The 17,967-nt window shown below is 43.1% G+C and overlaps 1 protein-coding gene across 2 annotated transcripts in view; it reads left to right on the plus strand.

The window, feature by feature from the left end:
* Positions 1-17,967, plus strand: part of ep300a (EP300 lysine acetyltransferase a) — a 31,947-nt gene extending 13,980 nt beyond the window's left edge. For both annotated transcript variants that reach the window (XM_079260799.1, XM_079260800.1), the window contains exons 14-31: positions 2,171-2,662; positions 4,359-4,770; positions 4,930-5,048; positions 5,196-5,259; positions 5,487-5,662; positions 7,811-7,899; positions 9,418-9,498; positions 9,837-9,893; positions 9,997-10,074; positions 10,189-10,256; positions 11,892-12,042; positions 12,323-12,469; positions 12,558-12,671; positions 12,776-12,941; positions 13,447-13,614; positions 13,730-13,891; positions 14,134-14,415; positions 14,521-17,967. In XM_079260799.1, coding sequence (XP_079116925.1) covers positions 2,171-2,662; positions 4,359-4,770; positions 4,930-5,048; positions 5,196-5,259; positions 5,487-5,662; positions 7,811-7,899; positions 9,418-9,498; positions 9,837-9,893; positions 9,997-10,074; positions 10,189-10,256; positions 11,892-12,042; positions 12,323-12,469; positions 12,558-12,671; positions 12,776-12,941; positions 13,447-13,614; positions 13,730-13,891; positions 14,134-14,415; positions 14,521-17,556 — 5,862 coding nt within the window. In that variant the 3' untranslated portion in view covers positions 17,557-17,967. The remainder of the gene's footprint in view (positions 1-2,170; positions 2,663-4,358; positions 4,771-4,929; positions 5,049-5,195; positions 5,260-5,486; positions 5,663-7,810; positions 7,900-9,417; positions 9,499-9,836; positions 9,894-9,996; positions 10,075-10,188; positions 10,257-11,891; positions 12,043-12,322; positions 12,470-12,557; positions 12,672-12,775; positions 12,942-13,446; positions 13,615-13,729; positions 13,892-14,133; positions 14,416-14,520) is intronic.

A 17,967-nucleotide genomic window follows, 5' to 3' on the forward strand; every position in this document is an offset into this window, starting at 1 on the left:
TAACGGCTTTGCTAATAAAACGCTGCCCCAGACAACTTAACGCCGTTTACCAACCACGGCTTTTCAGATGGTATAAAAACTAAACACCAAGCAAACGACGCAAAGCACCGCAGGAAGTGCTGTGGGCGGTATTGTCATGTTGTGCAGCGTCTTTGTTTAAACAACGAAGAAGAAACTGAAGTCGACGAAACTTATTTCCAAAGTTTGGGGATATTTCACGCTAAACAAAGTGTCAAACGGGTGAAATGTGTCGTCTGCCACTCAGAGTTGGCGTACCACGGCAGCACGACAGTCATGCATGAGCATCTGAAACGAAAGCACCCCGGAGTCATGGTTTCCAGCATTCCGGATGGCATAGTTAGCATTAGCGAGTAGCGATGTGCTTTTGTTACCTCTGCCAAAGAGCTTATGGCAGGCCTCTTCAAATGGCGGCCCGCGGGCCACATGCGGCCCAGAACCAACTTCTATGTAAAAGAATAAAGATATTCAAGAACCTACAGTAATTCCTACGCTGATTAAGTAGCATACAATCCTACAGTTGTGCAGACCATGAATGCAACGCTCGGTTGCCTAGCAACATTAACCCCAGCGCATGTTGTGTTTCGAAGTTGTACTAGTACCATGTCGCAAGCATGTCGCTCTCTGTCCCAATACGCGAAATATTCAACAAAAACAGAAGATTTAACCCCGCCTGGACTGATAAGTATTTGTTTATTTTGCCGTCACATTCGGGCACCAAACCGATGTGTTTAATATGCAATGAGTGTGTGGCGGTGTTTAAAGATTATATTGTATATTGGACCCTTTTATGTTAAACGTTAGGAGAGAATAGGTTCTGACTGGAATTTTCATTATTTTATTTTGTACTTTTGCCCTTGTCACGTGGGACTGAATTTAAAATAAAAATTAATAATAAATTAAAAATTAATAAACTACTTACTTTTCTAAATGTAAATGTATCTTTATTTATTTTGACAGATTTATTTTACTTTATGTACTGACTGATAATTTTTTATAATTTGAAAATCTGGCTCACCTGAACCTCTAATTGAGTAGCCCTGGCTTATGGTTTTACCGGCGTTTATCCGTTTGTTCAAGATAACTCAAAAAGTTATAGATTTTCATGAGATTTACATGAGTTGTTGGAAATATGAAAAGGAAGAAGTGATATGATTTTGGTGGAGATCTGGATCACTGTTTGGATTCAGGAATGTTTTAAAGGATTCTGGCCCTTGTTTACCTACAAAACAGGCTTTTTCAAGATGTAAACAATCATTTCAGTGCAATTCTATGAAAATTAAAATGTTAAAATATTTATTTTGTTTTCCTTTTGAGGCAAATTCTGTACAGCTTGGATATGACACTATAGTGAAGTATGAATGTTTCAAAATAAATTAGTAAGCTGTTAAGCTTAAATTTAATATTTAGCCTGTTCAGGAGTTGTTCTTTTAACTTACTAAAGGACATTATTAGTTGGGACTGACTGGGAATCAGAGTGACATACATATGATGCAAATGAAGAGAGTGGAGTAAAACATACTGGAGGCCGTAAAAAGAGCTGTGTCAACTGGAAGCACAGTTGGTGGGCATGACAGAAATAATCGTGACTAATTGAAAAAATTATTTACAGATTAGTCGATAATGAAAATAATTGTTAGTTGCAGCCCGTGTGTGTGTGTGTGTGTGTGTGTGTGTGTGAATGTATAATTTATTTAATAATATAATTTTTAAATTAATTTTCTTTTTTGTTTACTCGTGTTTGGGGGAAAAACTCCCTCTGGTCGTAGCTCCCTTTTGAGTAGCTTTTAGCTTAGCTAACCTGTGAAAAAAGCCACTCATTCTCCATAGTGAGAGTACTCAGACTGTTGTCTACTGCAGGCAGTGCCCATAAATACTTCATGCAACCTCACTGCAAAAAAACTGAAATATCCACTAGAAATGTTAAAGACAGGCTTTCATCACAAAAAGAATGTCGATGGCTATATTGATTTACATAGAGGCCGTTTTGTTATGAGGCACGTGAACACATGAAACGCTCTTTTTATAGACACTACTTTTTTTGTTTGTTTGTGTCTGATCTCATGTTATCTGTTAATGTTTTTGTATTTTATTCATCTTGCTCCTGTGTTATTTACTGTTTTTAACACTTGCCTTCTTTTTCTATCCTTAGACACAGATGGGAACTCCTCCCTCTCTCTCAGTACCTAGTCCTCTAGCGCAACAGGGCTCAGCTGGCGGTCCCGGCAGTGTCTCCACAGTGGGGCCAATGGGTCCGCAAAGTGTGGGTGGTGGAGGTACCAACTCTTCTGTTGGAGCTCCTCCTCCTTCAGTGACTCCATCAAACACAAACCAGCAACCCAACTCCATACCCCATTTAGGAGCGGTGCGTGGCAGCTCTCCTTCCCCTGCACACAGCCGATCCCCGACTCCGCACCAAACTCCTCCCAGACTAGCCGGCTCCCAGACGCCGCAACCGCACACCCCTAACGCGCCGCAGTTGGCACCGCCTTTAGCCCTTCAGCAGAACCAGCTCAGTCAGGGCCCGGGCTCCAACAAGCCTCTCCAGCAGCAACACATAGGGCCTGCTGGTTCGACCACTCCATCGCACCCTGGATTAGCCTCCAGCTCGACACCACATGGTGGACAGTTGCCACACACACCGGTCAGTGTTAAATCAACCTGTTGATTTTATTTTATCATTTAAGATGTTAAGAACAGATTGCATTAATTCTACATCAGAAAGTTAGTTTTTGTTTATTCACACTGTGTACAGTAGATATGACCACATTACCACGAAAATCACCACCAATCCTCTTGGATATATTGCAGTATTTGAAGGTTGTTTTTTTTTCTTTTTTAAGCATCTTGCAGCAGTGACCTTACTGTGCATCTAGTCTATTTCCATTTTCATCTTTAGATAGACAGTAATACATTGCTGACCTTATTGATATTGAGATTTTTTATTTTATTTTTAGGAATACCTTTTTCATTTTATCATAAAAGAAACTTGGGGATGCTAATAGTGAGTGTTATTTTACCCAACAGAACCTGTTCATTTTGTTTTTGCTCTTCTAATATACCTGTTATGTTTTCTTCCCTTTTGCATGTCACCATTGCTGTATATTTATTCTCATTAACACTGGAGAATATTCAGGAACTGGTCTTTTTCTGCAGTTTACTGTAAGCACTTGTCAGCAGGAGACTTTTTTCTGGGAGAAAAACTCCCAGCTGAAAATGTGACAAAGGGGCTGCCTGCTTCTGTCTTTAAACACTAAAATGGCAAAATAGTATGTTAGAATTAGTATGCTGGAAATTGTTTTAACTGGAACTAGTGGGGAGAGTTTGCACAAGGACTACAGTTGTGTTGATGTATCTGAACATATTTACAACAGTGTGGAGCAGGTGGAAAGGAGGGTTTTAGGGGAACTCTCTCCAGCATGCAAACAGAGTTCACCGAGTAACAGGAAGTACTTTGAAGTAGGGCTGGGCGATATGACGATATAGATCCTTTAAACGATAGAAAATGTTCATCATTTCATTTGAGGCTCTATAGTTTACGCCACGATAAGGTGCTTTACAGCAGTATTTTATGTCAAGATGCGCATTACAGCATGCACGCTGCAATACCTAAACAAACATGGAGGAAGATGGTAGCAGACGCGTTTCAAAGCGGGTAATTCACTAATAGACAACCAGCCAACCCAAACTGATGAACTTGTTCATAAAAGAGGAGAAATTTCTGTTCTGTGGATGTGACTTGGATATAAAAAGACAGACTAGCTCACAGTCCCAACAGCGGACTCTGACGCGACTCATTTAATTACCTGCGCAAGAATCAGGACAAAGAATACAAATAGGGTCCACAAGCAAAAGCAACAAAAGCAGCGTTGAGTGGGTGGCGAAAGCACTCATGATAAACTCCAGACGTAAACGCTCCAGCAGGCTTTTACCCGTGAAACGCCACATGGCCATAGTTCCCGCAGATGGAAGGAGATCACTGCTGCCGTTACCATGCACAACCAACAAATAACTGATGACTGACACAAAATTACACAAACAATTTTATATTGTCAAGTATATCGTTATGGGGGATATAAAATGAGTTATATTGGCATGTGAGATTTTGGTCATATCGCCCAACCCTACTCTGAAGTCTACACTACTATGTTGCACATAACTCAGCTGTTGATGTTCCTGAGATTTTTCTCTCAGGAAAGTCTAAATGCTGACATTTCTCTTGACATGCCACCATTCAGGAGCATCCCGAAAGCATTTTAGTACTCCAGTGTATGTCTAATAACTGCTCATATTTCATTTGTTCATCTACTTGAGTTTGTTGTCTCACTTTCTTTTCGTAGTTGTCCCAGAAAGGATCATTCCCAGCAGACAGTCAGGCCCTGACTCCAGCCTCTGTCAGCAGTCTGGACACATCGTCCCTGCAGCCGCAGTCAGACACCTCAGCCACCAACCTGGAAGCCAAGATGGAAGTCAAACAGCAAGATGAGGATGAAGAGGGTGATGGAGGCAGTTGCTCCAAGGGAGGGAAGATCAGCAATCATAAAACAGAGGAAAAGCCTATAAAATCAGAACTGAAGAAGGAAGAGTGCTCTGGGGAGGGGGGTAAGGGAGTTCCTATGGATACCTCAACAACAACGACACAGACATCAGGAGTAAAGATGGAAGACCGGAAACCGGAGGTGAAGAAAGAAGTGAAAGAGGAAGAGGAGACTTCTGAGGCAGTGGTTCCACAGGCTCCAGTGAAAAAGAAAAGTGAGACCAGTATTTACAATTTAATTTAGTTGTTTTTGTGTTTGACATTTTAGTCTGTTGCTGTTTCAAATATTAGCTGTCAGAACTTTCTTTGATTGCCTTTTTTTTTTGCCATTTTTTCACCTTGTTTTATTCTCTCCTCTTCATCATATTTTCTAGTCTTTAAGCCAGAGGAGCTCCGGCAGGCACTGATGCCCACACTAGAATCTCTCTACAGACAAGACCCGGAGTCTCTTCCTTTCCGAATGCCTGTTGACCCTCAGCTGCTCTGCATACCTGTACGTATCACTGTTGAGGCTGATGCTGCATGCAGCTACCTGGTGGTCCCCCAAACTTTAAGAAAAGGAGCCCACCTCTTGACTCTGTTGGCTTGCTTTGCTTTTATGTCTAATACTGTTATTCATAAATGCTTTGTGGCGTTCCAGGACTACTTCGACATTGTGAAAAACCCCATGGACCTGTCGACTATTAAGCGAAAGCTAGACACAGGTGGGTGTTTGCTGCTACATAACACAATAAAATATTTGTGGGAAACTTTAACTTTTTGGAGGGAAAATTAGATTTGTCTGATTTTTTTGGAAATGGGTACTTCCTGTTGTTTGTGAGTCCTTTCTTTCTTTTTTTTTTTTTTTTTTTTTTTTAACACCTTGACCTAATTTTGTAGGAGAACCCCTAGTTTGACTTGCCCTCATCCTATGTTTGTGGTCTTTCTGTAGGTCAGTATCAGGATCCCTGGCAGTACGTGGATGACATCTGGCTGATGTTCAACAATGCATGGCTGTACAATCGCAAAACATCACGAGTCTACAAGTACTGCTCCAAGCTGGCCGAGGTTTTTGAGCAGGAGATCGACTCTGTGATGCATTCTCTCGGCTACTGTTGTGGACGAAAGGTGAGAAAGTGCTACCTAAACAACATATTGGTACCAATGGTACAGGTACCAATCCTGTATGACCAGGATTGGTACCATATTTGTAATAGTTCCCAATCTTTGCAAGAAATGAGCTTAGAAACATTGAATGAATATGTGAAACGTGAAGATAAGTCTCTTTTTTTTTTTTCCCCTTCATTTTACTTTCAAGCTGAAAATCCTTGATTTGAATTTTCCTGGATGTTGACAGAAGTTGTCTCAAACAAAAAGGAGAAACTTTTTTTGTTGTCTCATTAAAAAAATGTTCTTCATTATTTGTGCACACTGCCTGGTCAAAAAATAGATATGGAAAACACAATCCTATGGTCATGCCGAGGGTGTTGGTGTGTTTAGGAAATGTTGAATCCCTGGCATACATCAAACAGAGAAAACATCTAAGACATTGCAGAAACCTTCAAAATTGGGTAAAAATTATTAAAAATTGGAAGGTTCGTGGGGAACCATCATCTTTGAGGAGGAAACATGGTTGAGGAAAAAAATTCTGAATGATGGTGATTAGCGGTAACTTCAACGCTTGGTGAGTTAAATCAAAGAAAAACAGGACTTTGTTAAATAGTGAAAGTAAAAACAGTTCGTGTAAAATGTGAAACGAAATCGAGAGATTGGGACTGAGCAGCTGTGTGACTGTAAGAAAACCACTAATCAGTAAAGCTAACCAGAGAAGAGTTTCAATTTGATAGGGAGCATAAAGTTTGGACTCCAAAGTTTGGAGCAATTGAAGGTCATGTGGTCTGATGAGTCCAGTTTTACTCTGTTAGTGCTGGACACGTCAGAATAAAATATGAGGATGATGAAGTGATGCAGCCATCATGCTGAGTACCTACTATACAAGTCTGTAAGGGTAGTGCTCTGATCTGGTGTTGCTGCAGCTGGTCAGTTCTAGGTTCCGCCACATTATGTACCAAAAGATGAGATCAGCTGACTACTGGAATATGCTGAATGAGCAGATTACTTCATCAGGGGAATTTCTTCCCTGATGCCATGGTCATATCTGTAGATGACGATGCCAAGATTCATTGGCCTCAAACTGTAAAAAAGTGGTCTAAGGCGCATGAGACATTGTATTGGGCACCACAGAGTCAAGACATGAACCCTGTTGAGAATCTTTAAAATGTGCTGGAGGAGGCTTTTTGTGCAGCGGCTCGACTCTCCATTCATCAATGTGAGATCTTGCTGAAGAATTGATACTGTACTGGAACTAAATTATGTGAATCTTCCATAAGCGTACTGAAACAATGCTACAACAAATGCTGCTGGAAGCAAAGTAATAGGTGGCTCAACGAAATTTTTTTTGTGTGACTTGAAGATGTTTTCAGTGCTACAAACATCAGTGGAGCTGATTCATCAAGCAATAAAAATGTCCAAATTTAACCCAGAAAATCAGGACAATTTCTAGACTTTCTTGATCTAACAGAAGCACTGAGCATAAAACCATTTAATTTACAAATATTTAAGTTGCGTCTGTGTTGATATTGAAGTTTTAATTATGATTAAGACACAGCAACTTTGCCCATTCCTTTCTGAAAATGGAAATTGTGAAGTAGATTAATACTAAATTTGGCCAGAAACATACCAGCGCTCTATCACATTTCAGCACTCTTCAGACTCGGCTATTTTTGTATTTGCAGACAAATTAAAGCTGATTGGCTTGTATGAAGTAAGCCTACATGAAGGTTGATATTTTATAATGAGGCAAAATAACACGTCACATGAGGTACTATTACTATAAGCAGTAAACTAAGCAAACCAGACAGTATTGTTGAGCTCCTTGGGGAAACTATAATAGTGGAATAAGGTTAGATTTTCATCTTTTTAAATGTTTTCTCCTTTGTGTCATGTATTAAAACTGAAATTCTGTTGATGGATAATGAATATCAACACAAATTTGTATGATATCGATGTCACCATAACTAAATTAGTTTTTTATGTGAAGTATTTGTAGAGTTTTCTGACTAACATGCAACACCACTTTATTCAGACTTAAAACATATTAACTGGGATTTTTGTATAAAATTGGCGCATTCTTTCAGCAAAAGTCTTTATCTTAAAAGTGACAGTTGTCATTGTTCATGAGATATGTTTCTATCATACTTTCCTTCTTTCCACCAGCTGGAGTTTTCTCCGCAGACACTGTGCTGCTACGGAAAGCAGCTCTGCACGATTCCCAGAGATGTCGTTTACTTCAGCTACCAGAACAGGTATGAAAGGAGGGAAACCCAGTCCAGTACTGAAGATGGCATAAAATGCTAGACAGCAGTAGTGAGATTTATCAAAGTAGGGACCCAGGGATGCCAGTAATATTAAAATATGATTCAGTCTATTCAGAGAAAGTTTGGTAGATACCAGTTTTATATGAAGCTGTTTATCTGATTGTTTTCTTAAACACTTTCCTTCACTTCATGTTCCCCATGTTTTTTTTTTTTTTTTTTTTTTACACTTCCATGTGGTGCCTAATATACTGACATTTTAACAGTCAGTCCTATTATCACATCACTTGGCTTCATAAAGTAGCTCAGCTATGAATGGGCCCTGTTCATATACATCTTAGTTGATTTGATCACAGATGGATGTCTTTATTTACATCAGTTTACACCTGGCCCTAGTATGTTGCTGAATTTGTTTTGACTTGCTACTTAATTTAATTTTCATGCTCATAAGATGCGTAGCAGGCAAATGATGTTTCAGTTTTCATCCATCAGTTGCATATTCCTTTTAGCATACAATTGTCCAGGCCTCATCTGCTATTAATGGTCCCCTCAGTGCAGTCAAGTTACTAAACTGTTGCCATGTTTTAGCCAGTCCAGTTTGTAATGAGAGACTGAGTCTCAGCGCACTTTCAAGGTTTCCTCCTCTTGGAACTGTCATCTTGTGATCGAATCACCCAAGATGTTCGTACCTTGTGTGAACAGGGCTAACCGTGTGCACAAAAGTCTGAACGGGCAAAGTGGAGAACTCCAGCGTAGCTCTACTTAGAAATAGTGCATTTTTGTAAAAGTGAAGCAGTATTAGGGCTTATGTTTTTATTATTGCTTCTTCAACATGATGGTTTTCGTCTTATTCTTCCTCTGCCTGTCTTCAGACTTTTTGTTCCCACGTGAAACTCTTACTGCACTGTGAAAGGACAGACTTTAAAATGAGCTGCTTGAATGAAGAGTTGAGCATTTTTCTGTGCTTCATATTTGTTCAGTGTTATGTGTATGATGTCCTGTGCTGCAACTCACTGCTTCAGCCCCCCTGTTTAGCTCCTGTTGATTCTGTTCCTGCTCTTTTAGCTGTGACGGTGGTGGTTGTTGTTGTTGCTCATCCTCTCATGTCCAAATTGCTAATCTGTACTTTGCCTTGGCTCTCTGCTGTGTGTCGTCTTGGATGTTTGTCTTTGTTCTGGTCCGTATGACTTGTCCATCCTCCCTTTCCACTTGTTATCGACATTGGCTTGCTGTTGCCTTCACCAACCATGCACCTGCAAACCCTCCCCTTCATCACCCTTATTCCCTCACCCCTTTAAAAAAAAAAAAAAATCATGACTGGCTGTTGCGATGACGACTCCCTGCTGTCCTGCGCGCCTCCTTCCTGCACTCCCTGCTTGCTCCGCTTGTGGCATCCTGCCTTGCCCATGTCCCATACCATTTGGTGACTGCCCTCCCATGCGCTGTCTGTGATTGACTGTGCTGTGGGGAACGGTGTAGTTCACCAAAATTTGGGCTTCTTGCTGACAGGTACCACTACTGCGAGAAGTGTTTCAACGAGATCCAGGGAGAAACCGTTTCCCTGGGTGATGACCCCACCCAGCCACAGACGTGAGTTTTACTTCTTTGTTAAATGACTACTATTTTGTTTGCAACATTGCATTAATTTTTTATACTGCTCTGGGAGGACATTAACAAACATTTTCACCCCTATTTAGTGTAACTAAATATTTAGCAGCTGCCCAGATTATTGCAGTTTAAACAAGTGTTAGCGTTTCCCTCAGTATATGCAATCTTCTAAGCATTTTATTGAAAAACGTGTAACAGCAGCCTTTAAGTCTGATTGTTTCATCTGAAATCATCTTAAGAAAACTGTTTTAATTGCTGTCTCTTTAAACTTTTGCTGCTTCACTTTACATGTTTTAATACCACCATTGATCTAATTTCAGGTCTATTAACAAGGATCAGTTTGAGAAGAAGAAGAATGACACACTGGACCCTGAACTGTAAGTCGACTCCTTTCCATGTACCGCATCTTAGAACTGGAGAGAAATTAGTTTAAAGGATTGAAAGTATTTGGTTTGTGTGCTCATATTTGTGTGGTTTCAGGCTTGTTGAATGTATGGACTGTGGGCGCAGGATGCATCAGATCTGTGTTTTGCACAATGACACAATCTGGCCATCAGGGTGAGCCTGTTATTCCCCTTAATCTTTATGTGAAAGTATCGTGTCCGTGACCAAAACACTGTTTTTTATATTTGGTTTAACTGATCTTTTTTTTTTTACCCCCTGTTGTTGTAGTTTTGTATGTGATGGCTGCTTGAAGAAAACAAACAAGACAAGAAAAGAAAACAAGTATTCTGCCAAAAGTAAGTGGCAACATCTCAGTCCCAATTTGTTTTACTTGTGTATCCTTTTCTTACAAATCAGTTGTGTGTTTTGTATATTAATCCCTCATTTGAGAGATTTATAAAATAGAAATGTGCACAATATTTTGTTTTCTATAAGGAGGGGCATTACAAGCAAGAACATTATTAAAAAAAACAGCTTTTTAATCCCCCTCCATCCCGGTAGAGGTTTTGTGTTGACTAACACCATGTTAGTATTACCATGTGTACAAGTTGTTAGTTTTCCATTCTGTCCTTGTGTTCAGTAGCTGTGGAGAAGACGTTTGTGAGGTACTGAGGTGCTTTAGTCTGGAGAACTGCTCTGTATTTTTGAGTTGAGTATTCAATATAAGGGTTACAAGTGCTGCTAATGAATCCATGGTGAGGGACTGTTTTCCCTACTTTGTAACGACTCTTCAACAACAGAATTAACATCCAGTTTCCTTAGTCTTGTGCTGATGGTTTCCCTTGATGGGACTGGAAATGCAGGCTACACAAATTCCATTAAGCTTTCCTGGAGGTTGACATAGAGCTTGATAAATTGGTGCAACTTTGTGGTGGTAGTGATGCATTGGTACCAGGTGTAGGTTAAAGCAAAAGATGCATGTTGTTACAATAGTTGGGAAGTCATTTGATCTAATTAATTTATAAAATCACTACATGTCCATAGTTATCACTGTTTTCTTAACTTTGGTTTTACACCTTTGTTCCATGTATATCAGCTTGACTAAGACACCATGTAGAAGCAGCATAGAGTTTGAATGAAGTTTTCCTGTCATGCTGTAGTTTGGTGTTAGTCTCCACTTTATTTCGCAACCCACAAGCAAGGTGTATTTCTGACATACTATGAAAATTAGCAGAGTTAAGACTAGGGCTGCTCCATTATGGATTATTTTGACTGAATTTTAGAAAACACAAATAACATGAAGCTTTGTCTTGACAAAGTGCAATACTGATGTAAACTGAATAAATAAATATAAACAATGTTGTTGTGAACTTCCACAACCTACTGCAGTTATTCTACATTGACCTGCAGCCGGAGCCGACTGAGACTGGCCGCCTGGGAGTTCTTTAAGACGGGGAGAAGCTCCCACTGCTCGTTCCTTACAGTAACTGCAGAACAATATGTGCCTTCAAGTCAGTCGCTGAAACACCAGAAAAGTATCTAATAACTCCAGAAAAGTTGCTAGATTTGTCGCAAGTCACTTTTAACAACAACAAAAAAAAGGTCGCCAGATTTAGCGAGAAACTCGGCAAGCTGGCAGCAGTGGCTGAATAAAACCAAAGCAGCTGTGGGAGGAGTTTACAGCACAGCACTGCAATGCCAGAGACGCTCGATTGGAGACTGAAGTGGGCAGGAGAGGAAACTGCAAAGAGAAAAAAGAAATCACACCCTTTTATTTTTATGATCGTTGAAAACCCAGATCGTAATTGGGATAAAAATTTGATTATTCGCCCAGCCCTAGTTGAGACTCTGTCATGACATTGTGATGCCCCGAACGGTGTGCAGAATAGTGTAGCCGTCTTTGTAAATATCTAGAAAATTCTGGAGCATTAATGTAGTTAAGTCGTTTCCCTCTGGGCTGTTTTTACAGTTGTTATCTTTCTGTCACGCAGGGTTGCCTCACACTAAGCTGGGCTGTTTTCTGGAGACCAGAGTAAACGACTTCTTAAAGCGACAGTCTCATCCAGAGGCTGGAGAGGTCTTCATTCGGGTTGTCCACGTCTCGGACAAAGTGGTGGAAGTGAAACCAGGCATGAAGTCCAGGTACGTTAACCAAACACACCTGGCAGTCGAGGAGGGAATTTTTTTTTATTTTAAAACAGCATTTTTTGTGAAGATATTTGGTGAGCAGCAGTCCAGGAGAACTGTCTTGTTTTTTTTCTGAATTTTAATGTATGTGAAAAATGAAAAAGGGTAAATTTTAGTATCAAATAAGTAAATGTTAGTGCATTAATTCTTGGAATTGAACTGTTTGACTTTAGGCTAGCTGAGATGTTGTGGATGTGAAATATTTTTGAAATAAAACGACCCATTTTGTCTCTAGATTTGTGGACAATGGCGAGATGTCGGAGTCTTTTCCATACAGGACGAAAGCCCTTTTTGCATTCGAGGATATTGACGGTGCTGATGTCTGCTTCTTCGGTATGCACGTTCAGGAGTATGGCTCTGACTGCCCGCAGCCCAACCAGAGGTGAAGATTTTACCATCTTGTATGAAATAAAATATCCTGGGTTTTTTTAAAAGCATTTTTTAAAAATTGTTTTTTCTTCATCTTTCAGGCGAGTGTACATTTCCTATCTGGACAGTGTGCACTTTTTTCGGCCTCGCTGCCTAAGAACAGCAGTTTACCATGAAATCCTCATTGGCTACTTGGAGTATGTTAAGAAGTTGGGGTGAGTTCATACAGTAAAATATATGTTTTAGAGTATTTAAATGATTTTTGTCTTTTTATAATCATTCTTTGTGTTTTTTTATTTTCCCTTTTGTGTCATTTTAGTTACACCACTGGCCACATCTGGGCCTGCCCACCTAGTGAAGGCGACGACTACATCTTCCACTGCCACCCTGCTGATCAGAAGATCCCGAAGCCCAAGCGACTTCAGGAGTGGTACAAGAAGATGTTGGACAAAGCTGTGGCAGAGCGGATTGTACACGACTATAAGGTACACAGTCAGTTACATATCACCACATCTTTTTGTTTTGCTGGTAAATTTTTAGAGGTAGAAAATCATATGGGGAAAAAATCTATATCGAGATGTTTTGCTTCACAATTTAAAATTTATATTTTTGTTAAAGAAAAAAAAAATTTCACAAATAAAAAATAATCTATTATAAAATTTTTTTGGTCATTTTTATTGTTTTTATTGACCTTCTTGGGCATTATAGCAGCAGATTGATGGTCTGGCTACTGTGTTTTTTTTTCCTAATTGAAATGAAGAAGAATGATGAGCAAAAAAAGTTTTGTATATTTTTGTTTTTTAGTCTACAAAAATCAGCAATATCGAAGAATCGCAATTTAAATCGAATCGGCGCTCAAAAAATCTGAATTGATTCAGGATGAAGCATATCGTCAATTTCTCTATTCTGTTGGCCGTTTGTCATTGCAAATGAACATGTGAAGTGGATTTTTGTGCAAATGCCTAATTTTATTTTGCGTTTGCCTCGTAGGATATTTTCAAGCAGGCAACAGAAGATCGCCTGACCAGTGCCAAGGAACTGCCTTATTTTGAGGGTGATTTTTGGCCCAATGTGCTGGAGGAGAGTATCAAAGAGCTGGAGCAGGAGGAGGAGGAGAGGAAAAGGGAAGAGAACAGCACTTCAAATGAGAGTATCGATGTAAGACTGAATTATTCTGTAAGATCTGTGACTCCACAAATATCCTGCTTTTTTGACTACAGCTTGATTCTTCATCTTTTTTTCTTTTTTTTTTTACACTGATTTTCCTGCACAGGATACAAAAGGAGACAGCAAAAATGCTAAGAAAAAGAACAACAAAAAGACAAGTAAGAACAAGAGCAGCTTGAGCCGAGCCAATAAGAAGAAGCCAGGGATGCCAAACGTGTCCAACGACCTTTCACAGAAACTCTATGCCACCATGGAAAAACACAAGGAGGTATGATGGGGGGGGGAAAGTGTCTATTTACCAAAATATTTTTTAAGTTAGACATGCCACCAATTCCTTCTTTTTATGATCACTGATACTGGACAGTGGTATAACTACATGGTTAAAGAAGAGTTAATTACACAGGCTGTTATATGTTTGTTAAACTGATAAAGAAATGGAATGAGTGCACTGGAAAACAGCTTCACTAACAACTGGACTTTCCTCCTTCACATCTTTTTTTCCTGTCTTAGGTGTTCTTTGTGATCCGGCTGATTGCAGGCCCCATGGCAAACGCCTTGCCCCCCATCGCAGACCCAGATCCGCTGATGGCATGCGACCTCATGGATGGTCGCGACGCTTTTCTGACACTGGCGCGGGACAAACACCTTGAGTTCAGCTCGCTCAGGAGGTCCATGTGGAGTTCCATGTGCATGCTGGTGGAGCTGCACAACCAAAGCCAGGATCGCTTTGTTTACACATGCAATGAATGCAAACACCACGTGGAGACTCGTTTCCACTGCACTGTTTGCGAGGTAAGGTTTTCCATATTTGTGGTTCTATAAACAGATTTTAAAGTTTGTTCTGCTGTAAAACTTAGCTCTACATATTCCACTGCTAATTTATGTCTTCTCTCACAGGACTACGACCTCTGCATCACATGTTACAACACTAAGGGCCACGAGCACAAGATGGAGAAACTAGGCCTCGGCTTGGACGATGAGAGCAGCAACCAGGCTGCAGCAACCACTCAGAGCCCTGGAGACTCACGCCGCCTTAGCATCCAGCGTTGCATCCAGTCCCTTGTCCACGCGTGCCAGTGTCGAAACGCAAACTGCTCCCTCCCATCCTGCCAGAAAATGAAACGCGTCGTCCAGCACACCAAAGGCTGCAAGAGAAAAACCAACGGCGGTTGTCCCATTTGCAAGCAGCTTATCGCGTTGTGTTGCTACCATGCTAAGCACTGTCAGGAGAACAAGTGTCCCGTTCCCTTCTGCCTCAATATCAAGCACAAGCTTCGTCAGCAGCAGCTGCAGCACAGGCTGCAGCAGGCTCAGATGCTGCGGAGGAGAATGGCCAGCATGCAGAGAGTAGGCCAGCCTGCTCCAGGAGGAGGTCCTGGGGGGAACGGCCTGCCCTCTCCTGGGGGCAACAATGGAACTGGTCCTGCTACCCCTACATCTGTTGGTACGCAGCCTCCAACTCCACAGACGCCAACTCCGGGTAACATGCCTGCTCTGCCTCAGCCGCAGGGAGTCGGAATGGGTGGGATGGGAAGTCCAGTCCAGCAAATGCAGGTTCAACAGCAAAGCGGCACCCTTCCCCCTCAACATCATCTTCATCAGTTTCAGACAGTGGGTGGAGGTGGGATGATGAACTCCCAGCAGCAGCAGATGGTGCCTCAGCTGCAGCAGCAGCCTCCTAATGTCCAGCAGCTCCAGCAACAACACGCCGGGGGTCTGCCGCCATATAACCCCAGACCACCTGGAGCGTCTCCCCTTCACCAGTCACTTGGGAAACCTGGACTGGGTCCAGCCACGCCGCCCCAGCAGCAGCAACAGCCCAACCAGGGGCAGGGGTCCATGTTGGTACAAGGGCAGCAGCAGGGGCCCCCTTTGGCAGCTGTAGAGACAGCCCTGAAGATCCAACGCCTTGCAGAGACCCAAAGACAGCAAGCCCAAGCACAGATCAGGGGCTTGGGACAGGGGGGCATGATACCTCCACACCCTCACCACCAGAACAGCCAGGCCCAGATGGGAATGCCCCACATTGGGGCCCAGACCATACCCCCCCAGGCTCAGGGAGTTGTTGGTAGGACTATGTTAGACCCACAGCAACAGGGAATGCTAGCTGGACTGCAGCAAGGCGGCCCTCAGTCACAGCTGCCCCCTCAAGTTCAGCAGCAGGTCCAGCAGATCGGTGGCGGACAGCTTCAGCCAGCAAACCAGCAGTGGGGGTCTGGGGGGCCAACAATGAACCCACAGCAAAGGCCGGGCATGATGGGTCACATGGCACCGCAGCAGCCACCAGCAGTTCCTCAACAGCAGCAGCAGCCAATGAATCCACAGCAACCTCAGCCAGGAAGCCGCGGGTTGATGCAGGTCATGGGTGTATCAGGAGCGCCGACAGGAGCTTCTGCTTCGATAGTGAATGCAGCTGCGTCTGGAAACTTACCCCAGGCAGCGTTACAAGACCTCCTGCGAACACTGCGCTCACCGAGCTCGCCGCTGCAACAGCAGCAAGTTCTCAACATCCTCCGCTCCAACCCGACCCTAATGGCAGCTTTTATTCGCCAGAGAGCAGCCAGGTATCAAGGCGGTCAGGCAGGACCAGGGCCGGGTGGACCCACACAAGGAGTTCCTGGGGGTGTGCGGTTCCCAGGGACTCCTGGAGGATTGCCTGGTGTAGGAGGACCTGGAACCGGTCAGCTTGCTAATATGGATGGACAACAGCAGGTTAATGTGAACCAGACAGGTCAGCCAGGCATGAATTTGGCTCAGAGTGGAGCAGGGGGAGGGAACATGCCCACCATGGCTCAGCTGCAGCAGTTACAGCAGCAGCAACAGCAGCGCCCGATGCTGCCTGGGAATCTCCAGCAACAGCAAATGGCTGCGTTACAGCAGCAACAGGGAGCAATGCAACCAGGCCAACAAGGCAACATGCCAAACATGAATCCACAGTTTAGAGAGTTGATGAGAAGACATCTTCAGCAGCAGCAGCAGATGGGAAACCATGTGCAGTTCCAGCAGCAGCAGCAACAAGGCCAGCAAAACTTCCTGCAGCCTGGACAGGGACAGCCAGGGATCCCCCCCTCCTCTCAGCCTCAGCCTGCAGGCGTAGGGGTCCCTCAACAGCAGCAAGGAGCACCGCCAGGTGGGCCAGGACAGCAAGGATACTCTAACTCCATGTCCCAGGTGACTGCAGCGCTCCAGCAAAGGCTTCAGCATCAGCTGCAGATGCAGCAGCAGCAGCAGCAAAATCAAATGGGTGGTCATCAAGGACAGGATGTTGGGCCTAGTGGGAATGTAGGACCCCCCCTCCAGCCAGGACAAGGTGGATCAGGGCAACAACAAGGTGGAGGCGGTGGACCCCCACTGTCCACGTCCCAAGCCATGCTTCACCAGAACATCCACCAGAGGCTGCTGCAGCAGCAACACCTAGGAGGGGGCTCTCCTGCCCAGCATAGCAGCCCCATGAGCCCCCAGCAGCAGATGGCCCAGTCCCCCCACCTTCAAGGACAGGGAGGACTCGGTCCAGCAGGATCACTCGGCAGTCAGGTCAGGTCTCCTCAGCCGTCACCGAGGCCGCAGTCGCAACCGCCACACTCCAGCCCGTCCCCACGCATGCAGCCCTCCTCCCAGCCTCAGCCCTCCCCTCATCGCATTTCCCCACAGACCCAGACCGGGTCGCCGCACCCGGGTCACCTCAGTCAACATCACCCCAGTATGGCACCGCCCCAACCTCCACAAGCCCAACAGCAGGCGCTGTCTCAGCAGCCGGGGGGTCCTGTAGATCCCAGTCAGTTCAGCTCAGACCAGAACTCTATCATGTCCCAGCTGAGCGGGATGACGGGGATGCACGGAGGTCAGGGCGTGCAGTCGGACATGTTGGGGGGGAACAGTAACGGCACCAACAACCAGGAGCTGGGGACAAACATGAACCACAACCTGATGTAGCCTTGACTTGATACGGTCTGGATGCTCTGATCTGTCGCCCCAAACAACAAGCTGCCAAGAAAAGACAGCGAGATGGGAATCTTTGGGGTTTTAGAAGTTTTTATTTTTTATTTAAATATTTTTGTGATGTATAAATATGAACCGAAGCTTCCTTCCTATGGGAGATGCGACATTAATCTTAGAAGTGAATAAATTAAAACAATGGTAAGTTATTGCTGTTAATATATATCTATATATTTTTGCCAATTGTGTATAAAAAGGCAGAAGGGCAGTGTTTCATGAAGATGTTGCTTCCTTTAAGTATATGACTATTTTTGGGGACTGAGAATTTTGCCTTTTATGAAGATTTTTAAGGCTTCAAATGTGGCTAAAATTAAAGCGAGTTGACACAATTTACCTTTTTTTAAAAAA

This window comes from Telmatherina bonti (assembly GCF_933228915.1).
Source record: "Telmatherina bonti genome assembly, chromosome: 21".
In the NCBI taxonomy this organism is placed as follows: domain Eukaryota; kingdom Metazoa; phylum Chordata; class Actinopteri; order Atheriniformes; family Telmatherinidae; genus Telmatherina; species Telmatherina bonti.